Source organism: Balearica regulorum, chromosome 5 (genome assembly GCF_011004875.1).
Source record: "Balearica regulorum gibbericeps isolate bBalReg1 chromosome 5, bBalReg1.pri, whole genome shotgun sequence".
In the NCBI taxonomy this organism is placed as follows: domain Eukaryota; kingdom Metazoa; phylum Chordata; class Aves; order Gruiformes; family Gruidae; genus Balearica; species Balearica regulorum.
The window spans coordinates 64,941,117-64,964,183 of NC_046188.1; the positions used below are offsets into that span (position 1 = coordinate 64,941,117).

At 36.0% G+C, this 23,067-nt stretch overlaps 1 protein-coding gene across 3 annotated transcripts in view; it reads right to left on the bottom strand.

Annotated features, from left to right (window-relative positions):
- Window positions 1-23,067, bottom strand: part of ANO3 (anoctamin 3) — a 204,131-nt gene that overhangs the window by 74,281 nt on the left and 106,783 nt on the right. For all 3 annotated transcript variants that reach the window (XM_075755329.1, XM_075755328.1, XM_075755330.1), the window contains exons 2-4: window positions 15,505-15,717; window positions 14,445-14,516; window positions 2,006-2,142 (exon numbers count right to left, since the gene is read on the bottom strand). In XM_075755329.1, coding sequence (XP_075611444.1) covers window positions 2,006-2,142; window positions 14,445-14,516; window positions 15,505-15,717 — 422 coding nt within the window. The remainder of the gene's footprint in view (window positions 1-2,005; window positions 2,143-14,444; window positions 14,517-15,504; window positions 15,718-23,067) is intronic.

Here is a 23,067-nt window from a genome sequence, read left to right on the forward strand (position 1 = left end):
TTGCCACAAAGACTTGTACAAGACTCCAAAGGCAAAATAGTAGCCTTTCTTTTCTAATATAAGACTAATCTAAATCCCCTCTCTGCCTTTTTCCTGTGGAGGCAGGCAAACAGTAAACAGCAGGAGAATCCTGCTTGGTTGCCTCACTTGCTAAAGCAGTATAAAAGCAGAAGGAAGTTTCCAAAGTAATTGCTGTGATAAAAGGAGTTGTCAAGGCTAAAAGCCAGATGTGGCTCGAGAAGACTGTTTTTAAACTCTGAAGCACTTTGTTCAGTAGGTCAGGACACACGAAGATCGAGACATAAAAAGTGCATTTTTGTTTAAACTTAATACAAATACAAGGCTTCTCTTTAAACTTTGACAGAAAGTTAGCTTACTGCCTGCCTATAAACTTTATATCAGTCCTGAATGCAGGGCTTGGAGAAAACACAGCCAGCGGTCATTTTATATTTTACATGAAAACACAAAAAATATTTTGCTTTAGGACAATGAAATGCCTGTTACTAGATAGATGTTACCTGTTGCTAGATTTTTTTTTTTGGTTCTCTATAACATAGCCTAAATTCTGCAGATTCTGCATTATGTTTTCTCTCTTTTAGGCCACATTTAACATAAAAGGCTTTGTCTACCTAAACAACAAATAATGGATGTTCTTGTTTGATTTATTTCATTAATTCTGCTAGCCTTGCAGAAACAAAAAAAAAATTCAGTGAACACAAAAAGTTCTCATTGCAACCCTTCTCTGTCATTATCAAAGTTTTGTTTTCATGTCACAGATTTTCAATCTGTAAATATGATTACCTGTAAACTTCTCTAAAAGTTATTAGAGAGCTATTATTATAAAAGTCGTCTGCTAAAAACATCCCATGAAATGAAATCTCAGAGATCACATCAACCTGCTACCTGTGTTGCAGAATCCTGTAGTAATGACAACCAGTGTGGCCGAGAGAACAAGTTTTACACGTCACATGACTCCTGTGAAACATGTATTCAATGCTAAAATCACAAAGTGCTACAGCTACAATAGATGAGAGAAGTGTATAATGGTCTACTGAAAGGTATATTGTCTGTAAAGCACAGAACCTTAAAGCAATTTCAGCCTTTCCAGATTTGTAGCATGGGATTATTCATGCCTTTATATACCAAAAATCAGAGAATCGCTGGTAAAAAACCCAACAACTGTGCTGCAGAATACATGACTTCCAGTGACTGAAGAAGAAAATTATTCAGAACTTCTTGAGGTTAGGTCGTTTGTCATACATGTACAAGCAATTATGCTTAAAGGAAAGGAGAATTAAGGGTCTCCTAGTCCAGAATGGGAACAAAAAAAACCCCACATGTTTTGAACTGAAAATCTGTCATAATTCTTTGGCATTACAGTGGATGAACCGCTGTAGAAAATGCATTGTGATGAATACTGTGATTAGGTAATTACTAAGCAAGATAACATGTCAGTTTTACCTGGTAAGATGGCTTTTCAGGGCTTTAGTTGCAGTTCCTGAAAATACTCCTACACTCTCCTATACATAAGCAAATTTTATCTTTCATTCAATGTGTCTAGCTATCATCTGGGTTTTGCTTAGAAGGAGAATCGTACAATTTAGATCACTCTCAACTGATTATTTGCTACATGAACTTAATTATTCCAAACTCTCAAAATTTCTTGAGGCCTCCCAGCTTACATGAATTTCTCTCCATGCTGGGAATCCTATGTCCTAAATTCTGTGCAATATAAATTTTTTGAAAGAAGGCTACTGCCTCTTAGATGAGTCAATACAAATCATTAGAATCCTTGACTCTATATGATTTTGGTCGCTTTTGGTACAGACAATTCCATTCACAGATTCTTTTGGTCAAACTATAATAATGGAGTCACCTAAATTTCTTACTGTGAGATGCCTACTTAAGCTGCAACTTATCAAATCTCTTAGAAACTGTATTTTAAAAAAATATATAAGCACATTTTGACAATTGATACAGTTTATTAAAGTTTTGTGTCCATTACCTTTAAAGATGATTTAGTTCGAGGTTCTGTTTTTTGTCTGGTAAGCTTGTTTTGAATAAGCAATGACTGATCTGTACGAGCATCATAATTTCCATGTTCTGAATCATCTGTGTACGTGTCTTTGTCCTTTCCTATGTCTGAAGGAAAAACAGAAGAAAACAGTGTGCTCATTTTAGGTTATAGTGGAGACAAACTAACAGTATTGTTACAGCCACAGTTGAATATTCCTTTTAAGTATTCACTTCTCAATAAATTATATTCTATCCTTTCCTGCAGAATTTTTTTACTTGAAATGTTATCGGTTTGTCTTAAACTAGAAGTGACTTCTATTTTTTGTAGAAGGCCCATAGACACTTTTTTAATTACCATTCAAATAAAAAAAAAGCCCACAACATTCTTCAGAGTAGTTTTAAAAACCTCACAAAGCTCTGTAAAGCAAATATTCAAATGCTTTTGTCCTTGACTCACAATTGTCAAGACTCAAAATGTGTTATCAAATAGGCAGGTACATCCTGGAGACCAGAGTAAGATCTCATGATTTAAATTTAAATAGGCAATCGAAATGCCCAATTTCCCTTCACACGTGTTGCTCATCATTAGATAAAATACTTGAAAATTTGCATATTAAGGTATTGCAGTAACCACTTCAGAACACATTTTAAGAGATGTACCTGATGGTGGTAGAAGATAGTAGGCACCATGAAGAAAGTGTTTTCCATTTCAACAGAGTTGTTTTTAATGGTTCAACAAAATTTTTTATAAAAACTTAGTTGTGTATCCTACAATAGCTGCAGATGACTGAGGACCTTCCTCAAAGCTTGTTAAGACCCACTCTCACAGATTAAATTTCCTCCTGCATCATCACTGCAGGCAAGTTAGAAGGACTTACGTCTCTGAGTCACACTACATCCTCTATCAGAAGGGAGACTTTTTTTCAGACATTTAATTTCCTTGCACATTCTCCATCAAAAATTCATGACAATACTTACCATACATACCCAGCAGGAGTAAAATGAGGGATAAAGCCTGTACAATGTTGGACCATGTAAGTTTTAATTAATGCTGGAACATGGTTAGTCTTGAAAAAAATATTTTAAAGATGAAAAAGATGGAATAATTATTCCCACACAATTATATCTTGGACAAATTGGAAATAGAAACATATTCAAAAAAGTTACCCACAAATCCTGAGCCAAGTTCTCATCTCAGCTTTCGTATCAACATGGGAAAAGTCAGGGGAACTGGGAACAGCATTTAGCCCAGTAATGCTAAACCCTAAATAGAGGCCAAGAAACAAGTCATGGTTGCTGTGGGAACCACAATCTTGAATTTCCTGAATTTTATATTCATAAAAGCTCATCTGCAACAACAAAGTATTTTTCATTAAGTTGTTCAGTTAAATTCTCCACAGTAAATACTACAGAAAAAAAAATAACCACAACTATCTCATGTAGCCTAAACATTTCTGAGATGGAATATTAAACTGGAACATTTTCCAAGAGCTCTTTTTTCTGCAATTTAGCTACTTACACAATGCTTACACAAAATGAGCTCTCGGTAATTCCCAATATTGATATTAACCTCAGTAAATCTGTGAAAGGATTTCCTAATGTACTAAATAGCACCAAAATCAGAGATTTTATTTATTTCAAACAATGTTTTAACTTAATATACAGCTTACACTCAGTTCAACAAAAATGACTGCAGTAAAAAGACTGTGAAGAAGGTTGCAAGGAGCAGATATACAAAGTAGGAAACAGGATACTTAAGCAACTTCTCGGAATTGACTCATGCCCAGATGTGATCAGCTCTTAGCTTTACTAAAGATCAAGGTCTTGTAATAGAAGCCAGTAAAATGAAAAGAGACAGGCCTATGAAACCAAACTCTTGCACCTAGATAGGCCATTTAAGCAAAAAGAAAGACTCTACTTAGATTAAAAAGTCTATTTTTATGAGGGAAGTTTTAGAGGATTAGACATTACGAGCACACCTAATACTCAAAAAACCCCACTTTTGCAAAAGTAGATAATGTTTTATTTATATAATTTAAAGTTATGAAATGAGTTTTCCTTATTGCTCAACATACTTTTACCTGCTAAACATTTTTATGTTTTCAAGGAGACAGCTTTTGTAGCATGTATTTTCTGTAAAAAAAAGAGATTACTTCTGTTTAGAGATACCTGCTCTCTTGTCTGAAATGTAGTCAAAAAAGGTTATAGCAACAACACCCCCACACACATAAAAATAAAGAAATTTAGAATTAATAAGGTAGATTTCCTATATAGAATTTAATGATATTTGCTATTGTACCTTTCAGCAGTTGATGACTTATTTTACGCATCTAAAGCACTGCCCCACAAACTCATGGTATCAATATAGTAAAAAGGGGAGGAATGAAGATTAAAATATAGCATTTAAACAGTGCACATGAATCAACTTTTGTTACACCTGTCTGAAAAAAATGTCAGACTGAGACACGTAGCATACCATCTATATTTTAAAAGTATATCCAAAAGTGTGCACTATTCTTAACATTCATGCAGTTTTATCCATTAATGTAAAAAAACCCACCAAAAGCATGCTTTGTAGATACTTTGAATAGACTAGCTGGCCCATTTACCTCTTCTGTAGCATACATTAAAACAAAAATCTTGAATATAAATAATTATACTCAAAGAAAAAGTTCAATGGATTTTGTGTGTGTTTTAGGAGGCTCATTTTGTTTCTGAAGTTGAACTTTTTGTAAATTTCTTTTGATTAGTTTCAATTTTTTTAATGAGTTAAATATGTTGAGTTTAGAAAAAGATCTTTAGAGAAGATGACAGAAATGAAAAGTTACAAAAACATAGTCAGTGCTATTTTAGTGGCATTCTTCTATGACCAAGTGCTGTTTCTGTAATAAGGTATCCACCGCTTTTATTAAGAGAGAAAGTCTCTCCTGTAATTTTCCCACCCACCAAGCCAAAATTACATTCTCCTACTAATAAACTTACACAACCTAAATTAACTTGAGCTTGATCGCTCCTAGTGTCACCAATGCGTGCTATGACACAATGCACACAGTTACTTAACTCCTTAAGCCTTTCTTCAGTAAGGGGAGTTTTTAAACTTCCATGACATTTTTATATAATGGTTGTCAACAGAGTAACACTACTTTCTGCCATCCTTCCCTATTGTTTGGGTTTACATTTTAACTGCCGTTTGGGATTGCCGCAAGCCAAACCAAGATAGCATCCCTGAATGTTGTGGCTGGAGTTGTACCACCTAAAGATGTTTTTAATGTAACATACCCCAAAAGCAGTGACACGGACTAACAGCCTTTCTATTTGACTTGCATTATAAGCATCCATCTTTAAATTCAAACACGGAGCCTTTATTTGGCTGCAGCTCCACAAAATGTCACGAGAAAAGCTTGGCTCCCTCAAGCTCTTTTCCTCTGCACTGTGGGAAAGCTACTGTTTACTTCACTTTTTATTTCCCATCATGCCTTCCCTGGCCTACAACAACGCATTTGGTGGTTGTTGTCATCAAGAACAACTGTCAGCTCTCCCTGCTCTTGTAGTTCTTGGATGGGCTGTAATGCCAACCACCACAAGTAGCCTGCTTGACTTTGGGAGGGGGAGGGTGTAGGCAAGAAGCCACAGGAGATTAAAAAAAAAAAAAAAAAAACAAAAAACCCAAAACCCACAAATCCAGTTCATGTTGCTCTAGAAGCTCAGGCTTTTACACCAATTAACAGAAAGATAGCTCCTTAACAGACCTCAGACCACACTGCCCGCGTCCCCAGGCATCATGTTCTGTTCTCCACTGTTAATAAATGCTGTCCCACCTGTGCTTTGCTGGGCATGTCTGAAAGACATCAGCCAGGAGCATCCCATCTATGTATGTCACTGGAATTCCAAGTGCTTGCAATTTTTTTAATGAAGTGTTTCTAGGGTTTTGTTGTTAGTTTGAGGGTTTTTTTTGGGGGTGGTATTTTATTTTTCCTCTTTTCAGAGCTAAAAAAACGTTGATCAGATTCTCAGCTCACTAAAATACTGTTCTACAATGGCCGATGATCGATGTTTTTATGTTGAAATACATCAGCTGAGCAGATATAGTGTATTTAGCTTTCAGTTAATCTACACTGCAGGTATTAATTCAGTAAGGTATTAGAGCAAACAGTAACTTCCAGAAATGACTAAAAAAATCTAGTTAATGTAAAAATATGCAAAGTTGGCAAAGAGTGTAATAATTGTTTATGAAACATTTTTCCATTTCTTCTTTACTGCAGGATCAAATAAACAAAAAAAACAATCCAAAACATAAAAGAATTTCTGTCCCATTGGGGAGCTCACTTACATTAATGTTAAAATAAATAGCAGATCTAGAGTTCTCTGAAAAACTCTGAAACTCTGCAAAACCTTAAGAGATGTAAAGAAAAGAGGGGAAAAAAAGAGGTGAAAAAAAGCACAATTGGTGTAAAAAAGAAAAATAACAATTCAGTGGGAGGACTGCAAATGGGTGGATGGTACTGGGGTATGCTCAGTCATGTCCATGTCCTCAAAGTGACAAGGCCATCTAAAGGACATCTGTCTTCATTCTTAACCCACTCTTTGTTTTTGAGCTCCTAGTAGGATTAATTTTTTTTCCAGGAATGTTCAGGTAAAATATTATTGCTAATGCAAACAGAATGTGCATGACCCTTTACATGACCTCTTTATTTGAGTTTTCAGAGTACCTACTAAAGGAGGAGAAAGATTTAAATATTTATCCTACAAAATCTTTTATTTAAAAGACTGCGTGCTTGCAGAACAGAGTCAACAACTATATAAAGTAATTATAATGCATTTTTAAGCAATTAGTATAGCCAATATCTTCCTGACGTATTTCACTTATTCAATTCCGTTAATTAAAAGTCGTGTGGCAGTTGAGAGCTTTTTGAACTGTTGCCACATAAAAAGTCTTATTTTAAAAAAAGTCATTAAAGTTAAACACACAATTTGCAAGCCCCAAGTGATCTGTTACAGAAAAAAAAAATAATTATATGTTATTAGGACTTCAAGTCAGGAAAACGAAGGTTTCTGTATTAAACTGCTTAGCTTTCCCTAACACTGAAGATTAAAAAAAAGCAAAAAAATCAACTCAATTTTAAATACAGATGAGGATATTAAATCAGAGAAAAGGGTGAAAGCTTGTAATTCTAGAGGCAGAGACCAGATCATATTTCAATAAAGTCAGTGGGAATTTCCCTATTCAATTCAATAAGTCAAGGACCTCTCTTTAATTAGGTACATACTTAAGTTTAATTAGGTATATAACTGTTAGCATACCTGAACATACAACTAAGTCATGTGTACTGTCAGCTTGGATCCACACTCAAGTATAAAGTGATTTTAAAAAAGATTCAAGCATTGGAACTAGATGATCTTTAAGGTCCCTTCCAACCCAAACCATTGTAGGATTCATCAAGCGGATAACGGATCTCTTCATCCTAGCAGTTGCTGTGTTTTGCTATCTTGTAATACAGAGCCATGATGAATAACTTCAACCTTCATACATCACAAAAACCTACCTATAATTCTTGACATATAGATTTGCTATGCTTGATGCGTGACAGTAAGATTGGCCCTATGGGCACTTATAGGATAAAGTGTTGGAGAGACTTTCATTTCTGGGACTCTTTTACCTAACAATGCAGAAATATTTAGTTGAGAAATTGATTACTAGGACCACACTTTGCATCTTCATTTTCAGGCCTTTTAACTGCTTGGCTACCTTTCTTTCTATCATACTTTCCTCAAGGACCAAGAGTGCATTTTAATTTTATGACAGTTAGAGGATAAAAAGCACTTGTCCCGATTTCTCAGTAACATGGAATCCACTAACACATTTTAGATAACTGTAGTGTAGGATAGCAAATGTTTCTCAATTCAAATGTGGCATAGTTATGGAAAGGAAAATTACTATGAAAATGACTCCTAAATAGTTTCTGTTTCACCAACTTTGATAGGATGACTCGACTCAATCTTTTGAGCCTTTACACATTTAGGATAGACCTAGTAAAGCTTTAGTAAGAATGAGATTATTGGGCAAGAAATTAATCCCCTTTTGTCCTAATTTTAGTCCTAGAAACAACAAATGACCTGGAGAAGGATATCATTAGAAACCTAAATAAGTGGCATTGTGATGGATTTAGGTCTTATTCTGCTGTGTACCTGGAAAACATAAATAACATAGAAGGTTTTTCAGCTACGTGTGTATGTGTATTTATATATCAAAATCTACCATAACAGAGAAGTGCAGGCTTTTCTTAATGTACAATTCTCATGAGCTTTCAGATAGTGGTAACCATTACTGAGAATAAATCTCATTTTTAAAAAGGGAGTCAGGCAGGTATTACTACTTTTTGGACGAGTTAAGATGGTGCACAGAATTGGTAGAGGCACATTAAATGCCTAAAGCACTTTGATATTTTGAACCTCAATATTAGGCTTTCTGAAGACTAATCCTTATTACGTTTCAACGAGCACTATGCTCACAACGGATCACACAGCTTCTTCACCCATGCTGCCAGCTCTCCAGGCATGAACCAGGTCTAGTATGGGAGCTGGACAATTCCCTCACACACCAGGTATAGGAAAAACTGTCCTAATGCGGCTTTTTGGCCATCTCTCAACACAGTCAGAATAGATGTGACGGCCCTTACCTATGCAGGCATTGCCTAAGGATCACAAGCTTCTGAAAAAATTATTCTGAAAGTCACAATGGAAACATCACATTTCTATTGAAGCAGAAACTGAAACCAGTTTTCCTGAGTCATATCCTCCGTGATCTTTCAATCCCTTCTTTCATGTTAACACTGTATTGCACAGGTTATTCTGTTCATTTTGGTTTATCATAACATCACTTAATCAAAATTCACTTACAAGCACTTCTGTAATCAAGTACTGAAAAATGTTTTTATCATGCAGTTATTACGATAGTTTTTTGGATTGTTAATTTTGGTTCAGGTCTTCATTTCTCAGTTCACTACAACACAGCACGCATGTAAATAAAGGAGTTTCTTATATATAAGCTTTGTAGTAATTAGATTCAGTATACATTCAGAACACAAGGTAACCATTATAGCAAAATTATGAACTACATCATTCATGATCAAGTTCCTATCTAGGAAGGATTTCAAGTCATGGTAAGAAAGATTACTTACTATGCATAAATCCCTCATAACTAACCTAACTCAGAAAAAAAAACAAAAACAAAAACAGAATTGAAAAAAGAATAAATGAATTAGTGTTGGTTTATTTGCTAATGAGCATTGGTTTTATTTGCCAAATAACTAACTTAAAATTAGATACTCATTATATCTAAATCCTGAATTTCTATTGATTATATTAGACTTTACTCATTTCTTACATCTTATTTGAACTGAAACATTTCAGCCTAACAGTGGAGCACAGATCCTCTGATGATCCTCTACAATTTCTGATGGTAGGATCTGCAGAAAGCTACCTACATGCTTATTTGTGTTCGAATGAGCAAATTGTATTTTTAAGTTAACAAGCAGACTATCAGATTCACAAGTTTTCCTCCTAGTCTAATTGGATTTCCAATATGGCCCAACTCCTGAAAATCTTGATGCCATGCATGTGATAAACTGGATTTTTAAAGGCATTAATCTGTAGCTCTTTCTTTCACAGTTCTTTTTCATCTGTACCATGCATTAGAAGAGAGTGTTTATCTCAGCTACGTCAAGAAAAAAAATGATTCTACTTAGAAAAAGGGAGTTATTACTGAAATAAAGTAAAACAAATTATCCTGCAAATCATGTCAATTCCCTTCAGCTTAACTCAAGAGTACTTTTCAATTCAACAATAAATAACTGCTAACTTCTCTTAAACTCAGTCAATTGATTTCTAAAGCACACTCAAAACTTCAAAGAGGTATGGAGTAACAATCTCCTACAACTTTTACAGAGATTACTGAAGATGATTTTTCAACTGTTCATGGAGATAAAATTCTAGTATAAGTAACCTTTATCAAAATTGTTTACATTCAGATTTCTTTTGGAAAAGATGGCCAGCCAAATTTGTGATTGTTCAAAGATAAGGCTCATTCCCTTTATGCATATGATGGCCTTTAAGGAAAAAGAAAAGTGTTATTTTAAAAATTTTCAAACAGAAATTGCTGTTTCTTTGTACATGCATGTGCACACAGATGTACCCCCACATCAGTAGAGCAACTCCTGGATTAACTAACTCATTAGTTAACCTTAATGTGGCTGCAATTCTGTTATGTTTCTAGATCTTGGAAAAAAAAAAGTTCTAAAGGAAAACAAGCTTTTATTCATGTGGCTCTCTGTATGTAGTTACTACGTAGCTACTAGGAACTAACTATTCCCCACTCATTTTTTTCCAGCTCCAACCGAAGCCACAAGCTATTATTGGTAGCTGCAGTAAAGCCAGAAATTCAGTAATTGGAGTTAAAGCTATGTCATTTAAATCCAGCTGGCACAATTAAAGTAATTACTGAGCATGTCCTTGAGAAGAAAAACAAAGCACAGTGAAAACAGAATGGAATATAAATATACACTACGTTTTTAAGCAAGAATCCACAGACAGAAGACTTTGAAAAAAAGTATAATGTTGAACTCCCTTTGAGAGAATGAACGTCAAATGTCTGAGTATCTCTGGTGCGACTTTCAAATGTATTAAAAAATGGATGACACTGAAATTATATTGTTACAGCAATGAGTTCAGACTTTAACATCCAGGTTCTTGCGTAACACAAACTTACATGTATCTACAAATGTAACACAAATATTTTCATTTTTTCTTGTATTTACCTTTTATAAGATCGTGACCCTCAATTCCAAAAAATTTGAAAAACATTTTTCCTGTTCTGCCAAGTCTATGCCTTTTAGGTATTTGTGAGTATTGCATCAACATGAAAGAGTGGTCCAGGTAAGTCCTGCATCACAGGTATACTATTCTTGTTACCTAAAATACTACACTGAGACTTAGTCTGACTGTATCTCTCATTTCACGCAAGCATCTCTTCTGTGCCTGGCATGAAAGATTATATAGCTAGGCAGCAAATACTGTAAAAGTATTACTACTGTCTCTGTAAAAGTTGCTCTGAATTCTTCCCATTTCATACTAGAACAAAAGCCTTAGGTGTATTTCAGGAAAAATTTCAATTATTGCCTCACGACAGTCTGTAACTTACTGTTACAAAGTTGGTCTTTCCTGTACAATTCAGTACCTGAAACCTCGGTCTTCCACTTCCCTGACCCACAGCTTCCACAGCAGGGTACTGGTTACTCTGCAGTGGTCTCCTCCACAGCGAGAAATCCTACCCTCTTCTAACCTTACAGAAACATCTCTGAAGAAGTCTTGACAAATTGGAATGTTCTCATCAAAGAACTTATTCAGAAAATTCCCCCATGTGTGTGGTTGTAGGATTTGACTAGCTACTTGCAGCTAAATGAGTTGACAAAAATAAATGCGTCTTGTTGTCGAGAATAAATTCACTGTAATTAGTTTTTCCACTAACTATAATACATTGGTTAGCAGGCATATTGGTCTCTTGGAGAAGTTCTTAGGTAAAAAGGCATTTTCTGAACAGTCAAAAAGCAAGAATCTTTCACTCATTTGATAAGTAAAAGTATTAAAAGAAGCTGCAGCGGAGCTGGAGGAATTAATGTTCTACGGTGGACTGGGAACTTTGATCTTAGGTTTTTGTTTTGTGAACTCAAGTCACAACAAGTGACAAAGGTCACTTAAACCAGAACTTTATACTCTTCTATAATGCAAACATACAGGAAAAGAAAATGCTTTCTCAAGGAAGTAGAAGAAATAACGTGATTTTGCTCTGAACGCCAAATCCTACAACCACGCTTTGAGAAATGCGAGGCATAACATTTTATTTAGTGTCCAGATGGAAGCAATAGGTGCCTTCCACCTAGGTAAGATCTGAAAGCCCTGATCATAACCTTCTCTAGGTGGGAATTTCCACGAAGCTTTGACTGAGCATTCCAGCGCATCTGAAACCTCATAGTTCACGTTATGTGTTACAGAAGCTCAATGCTCATTACTTTGCTGGAGTTCACTGATTCCTCAAACTAAAACCACTAGTTACTACCTAAAATTGACAGAGGAAAAAGAACATAAATCCATAACATCCTTGATCCCGTTTGTCTGTGTTAGCAGTGACAAAGGTGTAATACATTATCTGCTTGCTTTATAAATCCATCAACATCACTAACTAAACGAGTCCAGCAGATTTATGGCCTCATCTATAGTAAACTGAAATAAAAGAGAACTTTTCCACTGAAGTCTTTTATCTGATGCCAGTTAATCCCTTTCTCACAAGAAGATAGTTTGTCTATGGACACAATTCTGGAAGAGGAGAAAGCTATTTGACCTATTTTGTGTATACTTCCATGATCCTGCCTAATTAAAAATTCACCATGTTCACTTAATTCAGCATTCTTTCATGTTCTCAGGAGAGCAGTTGAGAAAGGTTCACTAAGATGATGATACCCATTAATCAGCCTGTTTTGCAAACTCCATCAAAGTGCAAGAGTATTGACTAAGGCACGTAGCAGTGCTGCATCATTCTCACTTGTTTAGTAATCAAAGTTCAAGCAACAATATTCCTTTCTTTTCTTTTTTTTTTAAACCCCCGGATTCAGGATAAAAAGGAAACTTTTTAGTCTTGGAGACAAATTCTTACCCACATACATAGGATCCTCAAGCATAAACAAACTGCATTTTGAAGCTTTACAGAAAGGCCATTTTTTTTTTTTAAATGCACCTTTAACTGTTCCTGATTTCTCTTAGTGAACTTAACTGATAATGCTGACTTTTATATCTAAGGCAATTCTTACTACTGACTTCTGAGACGTATTTATAAATACTGTTTCCCTTCTTGCTTGCAGCTGAACATCCTAACCAATTACACTTCTGTAAATACAGAATAACTTCACCGATTTCAATGACTTAATTTGGGATTGACTCAATTAACACAGGCAAATTAATGAATCAAGTTAGCAAAGGGCTACCATTTAATTATTTTTTCTGTCTCTTCAAAGAGCATAGCTGTAATCAGAAGAGGAGAAACATCCACACCAAAGTTTAATACAATTTTGAGCTGATGCTATCTTGTCCTCAATCGCTGAGCCCTCCATGTTTCTTTTCAGGTTAAAACTAGGTGATGTGAATAAAAAAAAAGCACATCATTTACTATGAGGAAGAATTACTGCTGCCATACATAAATATGCAAGAATATCAGCACGTGTATGTGTAAGCAATTAGAAAAAAATAGAACAGGATACCAAAAAAAATTGAAGCATATTATAACAGTGAAATCTTCCCATACCTGTGCTTGCCTACCCAATGAAACCAATTACACTAGGAGAGTGCAGTAACTTCAACTGGAAATTTCTGGAGACAAGTGATTTTCTTATACAATCTTCATGCCAATTTTTTGCTGTGTGTCATGACTCTGGAACATTTTGATTTTTTTTTGGAGGAAGTATTTACCAGTACCTGCCTCTTTAGGAGACCTTGAAGAACCTCTTATCTATGATATATTTTGGGCATCAAGAAAAAAAAAAATCAATGCTAAAACATGTTAGAGGTGAGCAGAAACAGCTATCTGAAAGCAGATCTCTCTTCTTCAGAATGAAGATAGCATTCCTAGTTTAATGCTACACTGACTGCGAGCAAAAAGAACTTTCACAGTAGTTGTGAAGGTGCAGCAAAATCTGCGTGTACTTCAGATGAGTAATGCATGCCCATGGAATTTAAAAATTAAATAATTTTGGAACTTGTAAATTACTATTTATGTGTGTTACACAGACTCATTTTGCAGTTGCAAGGATGGGATTTTTCTAAGAATAATTCCTTTCCTATTTACTTTGACTTAATTAAAGTATCAAAATGACATTAATGCAGGTACAAATATGCCCCAACTATAGCTATTTTTCTACGTTACTTTTTTTCCCCCAGATTGGAACACATTTTATATGTGAATATCTAAAGCAAATATATATGAATATATAAAGCAAAACTAACAACATAACTGCAGCTGTAACACTTCTGAATAACATGACTATAAAGGAATAATAATAATAACTGAATAATAATAACAACTGTTTCAAAGGAATTTCATATCCATGTTTCCAAGTGATTGTACAACGAAGGATTGTTATGGGAAAAGGTTACACTGAAGGTATGAAAAAAATACTTCTCTGTCTTTAGTCCCTATTTACTGGTAGTCTAAAAGGTGAGAAAGTATCAGGAAATTCATGACAGCACACATTTCCTTAGTCACATTTCATCTCCTTTTTCAAAAACCTGACAGTTCAGGGTAAGTATGGCCTTTCCACTTAAATACTGCAAGTGCAATCATCAAGAATCATTAATTTATTATTTCAGTTCAGACACAAACTTACCTAAAAATGCATCGCTGTATTCTGTACTAGATAGCTTAAGCAAGTTGTTTTCCAAAGTCTCCATCACTTTGGCTGGAATAAATGCAACATTTATATCAGCATTAACACGTATTTTGTAAATAAAAGATACACTTTTTAAAGCCGCCAGGAAGTCAAATGAAAAACTTTAGGCTGAAATTTTCAAGAGCACTTTCCATTGGTGGAAAAAACAACAAGACCACTTTAATGAAGACTTTCACTCTGTTCCTAAAAGAAGTTTAACTTGGTGAAATAACTTACTAGAGTAAGTTAGTGCCTATCAACATTAAGGAAGGACTTATCAAAGCAGCAGAAACCAGCCGATTTAATCTGTTCTATAAAGTTTCACACGCAGTTGGCAATAGCGTATGGCAATAGTTGGCAACAGGTGACACACACAGTGACTGGGATCTCCGACGAGACCAGTGTCTCTATTAAGGTGTATTTACCTGTTAAAATAGAAATCCTAAAATAAAAGTAGTCCCTTTTTCCAAGACAAGTTAAAATTCATAGGGATTTTCTCACTTTTCTCTCATTCTCTCTATACCACTCTTCCCTGATTCGGCTATTCATGAATGAACGCATCTGTTCCTACACGTTCATACTTAAAGACATTTCTTCCCAAAGTCTAATTTTTTTTTTTTTCTCTCTCTCTCCTAGGACAGACTACAGAAACCTTCGTGCTCTTCCCCAGCATACAGGAGCACTTTCTTCTCCTGTTTTCAGTGAAAAGGAAATAATCTTGTAATTCAGAAAAATAAAAGAAAAATTAGCTTAAGCTTCACTTCAAACACTATAGAGATTCACTCATAAATTCAGTACCATGGTGGTTCTAGCTGTTTTGTGCAAAAACATCTCTCTAACAAACCATAGGTAGCTAAACAAATCAAAGCTTATCAGATGCCCCTATAACTTAATGAAAGATGCTAAAAAATTATATCTAAGATATCTCTGAGGCACCACAGGACTTCAAAGGATGTTCCCATAGATCCCTCCCATTCCCAGTGCTGGAACAAGCTCCTGAAAGAGAAAAACTTCCTACCTCGTTCTGACACGACATCCACAGTAGCTGTAGATGTCCCTGCACTTAGAGGCTGAGGCCGGGGCTGTGGCTGCACACGATTTGGCTGCAGAAACGAAGAATGCTTGCTCAGACTCTGAGGATGCGTTTGGCTCTGGGCTAGGCATGGCATAGATCTTCTAGAGGGTTTTAACGGATGCTCTTTCACTGTCTCGCTCTTGCTTGTATTCATACCTAAAAAAGCCAAAAGAAAAAGAACATAAGCTCTGCCATATTAGGCATTGACAAAGACAGACAGCTAATTACGAAAACTGACGGTGATTCATCCACTTAATAAGCAACTCTCCAACTAAACAAAATGTTTGAAGTATTTAAAGTTCAAAGAAGATTACAGTTGGGAACAAAATCCAGGAATTCTTCACCTACCCTTCCATCAACAGCTCACAATTCAAATTCACAATACTCTAAATCTGCTGATTCTGTGGTACATTCAGAAGCAAACGACAGCACCTAGTGTCATCTACACTATGATTGCTAAACAACATTTTAATTCAGTGGTAGAAATTAAACACGGAAACAAACCAAAAATTGAATACAAGCAAAAGATGTTCACAAGCTTCCTGAAGGACTCATGAACACCTTCTCCTTTGAAATGCAGCTGTTTGCAAGTTCTGATGAATACGTTAGCTGTTTCTAGATTTTCTTTTGGGACCCATGCACAGTCTTGGGTTTTCATATATGTTGCCTGACTTTGGGTTCATTTTGGGTGCCCTCATACAGACAGATGCACCAGTCAACTGTGTGATATCAGGAAGAACACTTGAAAAATACGATTGTTAGTTTAAATGAAAAATGTGATTTGGGGATCATTGTTATCAGTACGTCCTTTAAAAAAAAAGTCACAAAACTCATTTCCTGTTCCGAGTTTGTCCCACCTTAACATTACAACTCCACATCTCTCAAATGTATCTCCAAGAACCAATTTTCTGCTTCTTTTACTTGAAAGTCTCTTTGACAGGATGCCCAGAGTTCACTCCTGCCCAGTCTGCAGTGTGCAGTCCCCAGTGCTGGTCCCAGTACAGAATTGTTCATCAATGCACACCAAAAAATGCATTATCATCAACTTTGTTGCCATTATTATGTTTATCACTTAGGATTTAGAAAGTGCAATTATGTGCCATGAAAACATTATTCTTTCCTTTTTACCCCCAGCACTATCAAAGTGTTCTCATTAATACTACTTTAATTCCACTAATCAACTAAAATGCAGACCTGAAACAATTTACTGGCACTCACTGAATACTAGGTATGTCATAAAAGAACCTGTTGATATTTGCAGAAATAGGGTCATATTCAGCTATCATTATCCATAAGCGTGCTCATTATTCCACTTCAGTAATTACAATTAGCTATATTTCTAAGTGTTCAGGTTTGACAGACAGTAAGTATTTAATAGCGATTATAGAATGACAATATGAATTTACAACTGTGACCCTGGAGTAAGCATGCCTTGTATTGTATTCTGATATTTGGCACAAAGGATGGCTTATAGGCACTATGCAAACTTTAAAGCTGTTCCTGAAAGGCTCTTGTATACTATGAGGTGTGAATTTAGGGGCGGAAAAAAAAAAAAAAAAGAAAAAGAAGGAGGTAAGATGCAGACATTAAGGGCATTCCATTCTGCAAAATATTTACACTTTCCTTTCAAAGCTACAAAATTAATTTCCCCTTCGCCGTTATTGAATTATATTAATGCTCTTAATCATTTTACCTATTGGGTAAGCTTTGTTACATGGTGGCAACTCCCTCCTATTTCAAAGTCAGTTAGGACAAAACAATTGAGACAATGATAGGGGAAAACCCCAACTCTTACAGTAGTTTCTGAGATACAAGGAAACCAAGTAGCTTTCCTAAGTTTATATGGAAGAGGAACTCATGATACACCTTTTGACTCAGTCTATGGCCCTGATACACCATCACTGTAAGAAGAGAAGAATTGAACACTGAGCAAAATGCAGGTCCATTACAGAGCTGACCTAAGGTATTCAGCTCCATGACGGCCAGGGTTTGTTTCTCCTGTACCCCGGGAACCGGCCGGTCAGGCAGAACATGCTGGAGCACGGGGGCATTCCAGGAGCTAAAGCCTCCTGCCTGTACAGGATCAGCAGATCTTCTGTGATTGCTGTACACAGTGTCAAAGATCCTCAGAAGATTAGTGTAGAGAGTCTGTTTTACTACACTATTTCCCTGCTCGACAGCACAATTTAGTCTGCAGCATGTTCTTATAAATCTTAGTCTCTCTGTGACAGATATCACCTCTCTCCGGCTGTGCCAGTAAGAAATAGACAATGTAAAGATTGCTGCTGCTTGGAGTGCCATGAACTTCCAAGGAATTTTCCCCATCAAAATCCATGCCACTCAAAGAAGGATGTCACACTCAGCAAGTCCCTCTCTTATCTAGATCTCAACGTGAGTCCACAAGGAAGGTCCTTTGATTAGCAGGATACTCCCCATATTTACATATAATAGCTAAGGTTTAAAAGGATCTTTCATTTAAAAACTTCCCAGAGCTCAGAGAACATGCTTCGCTTCCATGTAAATGTGCTCTGTCAAGAAATACAGACCTTCATTAGTCCACCGAGGACAGTTCTTCCAGATCTGCAGCATAGCATCACAGTTCTTGGTCAGAAAAATTAAGTATTAATTCAATAGGAGGCTAAGGTAGATAGAGGTAAGCTGTTCCTGCCTCAGAAGGCGCAGCAGGTCTTTAAATAGGTACGAGCAGAAAGGACTCTGCTTCTTAATGATTCCGAAACGGACGGTCTGTGCCAGCTGAGCACGCAGCAGCACTGGGACCATACTGTGTTCAGACAGAGCCACGCTACGTAAGCTGTCTGCGGTGCTACTTGCAAGTTTTGGGGGAAGTATTCTTTGTAGTTCTTCCTAAATGGACGTGTTTATTAGACCAAAGTCTACGGTAGTTAGACAAAGCAATGGGTAATGTAGAATAATATATCAAAAGATATATTTTGTGATTGTTCTGGAAGGCTTTAACTATCATTTTCTTAAGTAGTGATATGCTGTCAGTAATTACGGACCCTACCGCATACTTAATACTGTTGCCAAAAATGAATGTTTCTTGCATCTGTGTTAGAGTCACTGTGTGTAGCAAGATGAATCACTTTATTACCAAAGAAATTTACAGTAATGCAAATAACACACACTGTCATTCAATTTTAACAACAGTTTAAGCGATACATATAAAAAAAGAGTATAATTCTTTTATGAGGCACTGCCTCAATTTAAAAGAAAATTACTCCCTTTTGCTCTCTCACTGTACATCGTCTGTGTCATTTCAAACAGATGCCTTAATGCCATGCTGCTTCTGCTTGGAGAGAGCGCATCACAGCAGAGTAACCTCAGAGCACATTTGCTGTTACACTGGTAGTATGATCTACCTTTGCGATTCAAACTTAACAAGTTAATTCATTCTCTGCTAGTGGGTCCAGTTCTGTGATACGCTAGTTTTGGTGGCATTTGCTGTTGCATGCCAATGCTTACCCAGCTCTGGCACACAGCTTATGTTTGACATCATCAACTGGGTCACTAAATTATTTACTGAAATTATTTTTATTTCTTCCTCTCTTCTCCATAGGGGTGTTTTTTAGAATCTGTACCTTTCCACTTTCCAACTAGAATTTTGCTACACAGACCTTGCTTGTTCAGGGATATTTGGATCTGCACTAAAGGACACGTATACCCTTAGCAAAAAAAAAAAAAACATTTGTTTTTCTATTCAAAGCCCATTTATTGGTTCTTTCCCTACAAAATATTCCTCTTAGGATGACTATGGACATGAGTATAGCACAAGTATAGAAATTTCTCATTTTGGAGAAAAAGATAAAGTTTATGGATTAATCAGATCCTGCCTTTTATTTTAGCACGTCTGCCTTGGAAACTGTTCTTTTCGAGGGGAAGCTGGGAATTCCTGTTATGTAGGCAAATCCCTACATGGCTCAAAGCCAGAATAGCCAGCCGTACTACATCTTCTCATAGCTTCCTGGCAGACCAGGCAGGAAAGATGGAGCTAGAGTATGATAAGCTTTCCTGATCGCCAAATCAGTATGCACAATTTAATGCATGCTCAACATTATATGGAAATCTAGAAAGACTCTAAATGAAGCCAGCTCTCAGATGCCTCCAGGTTTTGGCCATCAGAAACATAAAGGAAAAATTCTCTGATGCCTCATTCTGTGAAATACAGATACACTTGATCATTTCTTTACTATTGAGAGGAAAAAAAATGCATTTCATTTGCTCCTAATTTTAGATGAGCTAGTGCATATACACTGTTAACCCAATGCTGGAAGCACACTTAGCGAGGCTGGACCAGTGCTAATTTCAAAAAGAACAACCCAGTAACTATTGTCCATTTAATCCAGCATAATCCTTAGCATAAAATAGTTGTAGCTACTATATAAATGAAATCAATAGCATCAGTTTTATAGAGATATGCTACATAATAATGTCCACAATCAACATCAACAACATGCGGGTCTTACCAACTACTCATGACATCACAAATTTGCTTGTTTCTTAATTGTAAAAATACTTCCGTAAATCCTTGGCTTCGACTACCGTACACACTAATTAAAATGAAATGTCATTCATAAACCCCATTAAACAGACTGAGAAACTGATAAATCTCAAATGTTTCTGTCAACGGCATCATCACAACTAGAATCTTCAATCACACAAAATATGAAGAAAAGCTTGCAACGGTTTTCATGACATTTAAGTTTAATGTGAAAACATATTTCTACATGTATAAAACAGCTCGATTTTGAAGAGCATTTAGTTTTCAATACTCAATGGATGTCACAGGTACCTACTGCTAAAGAATAAGCTTACTCTGATTGGCACCTGCAATCTACAAAAGAAAACTTAATATAGGATAATTATTAAGTCTGAGAAACAATAACCAAAAGATACTTAATAATGAAGAAATAATAAATTATTTCAATAACAGCAGAAGTTTTCTTATCTATTTCTAATACCTCAACAAATACAAAGGGTATTCAGTTTCACATTAGACCTGTATTTGAGTAAGTCAGGAATGTAACCACACTTTCCTTTTTTATATAAAAGGTAGAATAAAACTGGATAACCTCTGACTTCCTTCTATATTCTTAGAGAAAAAAACCCCCTAGCATCAAGTATTCTTATTATATTAGCAAACACACTTAAAAAGCCTCATAAAACTGGACAAAATGAACTAATCCCTTTCTTATGAAGAAAAGCAAGACACACACTAACCAGGGGAAAAAACAGCCTTCAAGGATAAACCCTATCTCTCTTCAGTACTATCAGTCTATCATGAAAACTTACGAATCCCAATTTTCTAAAGGTAATTTTTCAGATCACCTTTACTGCCTTTTCCATTACAAAGCGAACAGGTCAACATTATTCCTACTAAACATTTGAAATGCAGCCACTGGGTGAGTATAACTCCTGGCATAGCCGATAATTACATCCTGAATGACCATAAGTCATTGTGATGGTATTTTTCAATTTCATCCCACTACACAGATACCGTTGCTTTATGAAGGGGTTCATGAAATAATGAGGTTTAATGATATCATCAATCATGCCTTTGAAGATTGCTTCCATTAAATACCATGATTTTACTTCAATCTTTTGCAGTTGTAAGTATTGTGAAAAGAGGAACGTAAACAATTAAGTAAATTGTAAATGCCTATACTCATGGTAGCTTTTTTTTTTTCCTCCCAAGTTAGACATGTGAGAAATAACCTTCAATTCAGAACCATAGCTAATGAAAGGGAAAGGAACGGGTGGGATTATCTGAAAGTTCTCCAGGAAAACACACACAAAAGGACTTTAAAAATAAATGGTTAGTTCAATTAGTGATTATTTTAAAAATACTGAATCTTGGTATAACAGTTTTCAGAGACGGTGATTTTTTCCCCATAGATCTTGCAAATAGGATCAACATTTTGTGCAAGCTTCAGTTTCTCATTTTTCATTTCATAGTGCTTTATATTAAGATTAGGAAATAGAAAGCTACTACTTTACTTATTTAGATAGCCACACATTTTGATCCCAGATCAAATTTTTTAAAAATTTTTTTAAAATTTATTTTTCTGATGAGCTATTTAGAAAGAACTACTTCAGTATAGTGCTATACAGAAGGCTTAACAGAACCCTACCAGTATTTCAGCTTTTTTTCTTGACTTGACAATAAAGTGTCATGCAACTTTCCAATAGCACTGTCACAACAGCAAACCCAAAGGCTTAAAAGTCCCATCAGCCCTTTTGGCTATAGGTCTTCCATGGAGAGTGATTATCTTTTATAAATAGCTGCCCCTTGCAAAAATAAAAAACCCTTTCTGAGACACTGTTTCCCAGGAAAACTCTCCAACTTCTGTACTGAAATACTTATTATTGGCCAGCAGTCAATTTAGCAAGGGACTCAGTCCTCGTGCCCTCTGCACACTAGCGCAGCGATGAGTTTACATATACTTCCAGGTCACTACTAAAAATACCCGCTAGGGTTAAAAATGATCCCGAGAGGACTCCAGTGGAAAAGAAAACTCGTGAATAACTGGTTTACTATTTTTAAGTTTTATATTCCTGTTTGGGTTGGCATTTGATATCCCCAGTAATACTGAACTCTCTTGGCTCCCTAGCATCTTCACCTAGGCATCTTCCCTTTGGGCCAGGGGAAGCGAACCGATAGTGCCCCAAAACCAAAGCATTTAAAGAACATTGAAGACATGCCTCCCATTTAAATTATGTTTGCAAACAAGATTCTCTGTTTCTGCAACTTTGATTGCAAACTCTTTTCAAACACTCATGGCCTTATTTTTCTCATAACTGTATCAAATGCAGAGTAAACAACAACCAAGCACCCCCCCCCCAAGCACAGACCTACTATGGCGATTTCACAGAAAATGAGAAATTATGTTTCTTCCATTATATACTTCTTGCACTCGGGCCTATGAAGCCAAGGCCTATTTCCTTGTGGAAGCAGCAGGAAACTCAACTACCGGAATTAAAGAATTGATCTCAAGCTGCACAAATGTCTCCTCCTAAATATAGCAGGAGGTTGGTTGGCCTTGCTCCCACATGGCACCTACCAGGCCAGTTCCTGGTAGCTGTAAAATTAAAATGAGATCTATTCCTTTAAACAGCTTTACCTTGAGAAAAATTACATAATTAACTCGCAGGATGAGAGAAATAAAATAAAAACGGGACCATAAACATGGTTTCATTTGTGATTTGAAAGTATGTATCTACAAAACATAGAAAATTGTCCCAAATTGCAAGATTTATAGAAGCAGCCAGTAAGATGCCAAGACTTAAGGGCTGCTGTATTGAAACATGATTAGAAATCTATTTGGGGTTTTTTGGGGGAAATAAAGATATTTATCTCATGAAATCTCTGTCCTGTTACACCTTATGCTCACAGAATTAGGACAACACAAAGGCTTCTGTTACAGAGAACCATGTGTCGGCCCCAATAGCTCTTACCTGAAGTCTTGTAGGCCTCTGTGTGGTATGGAT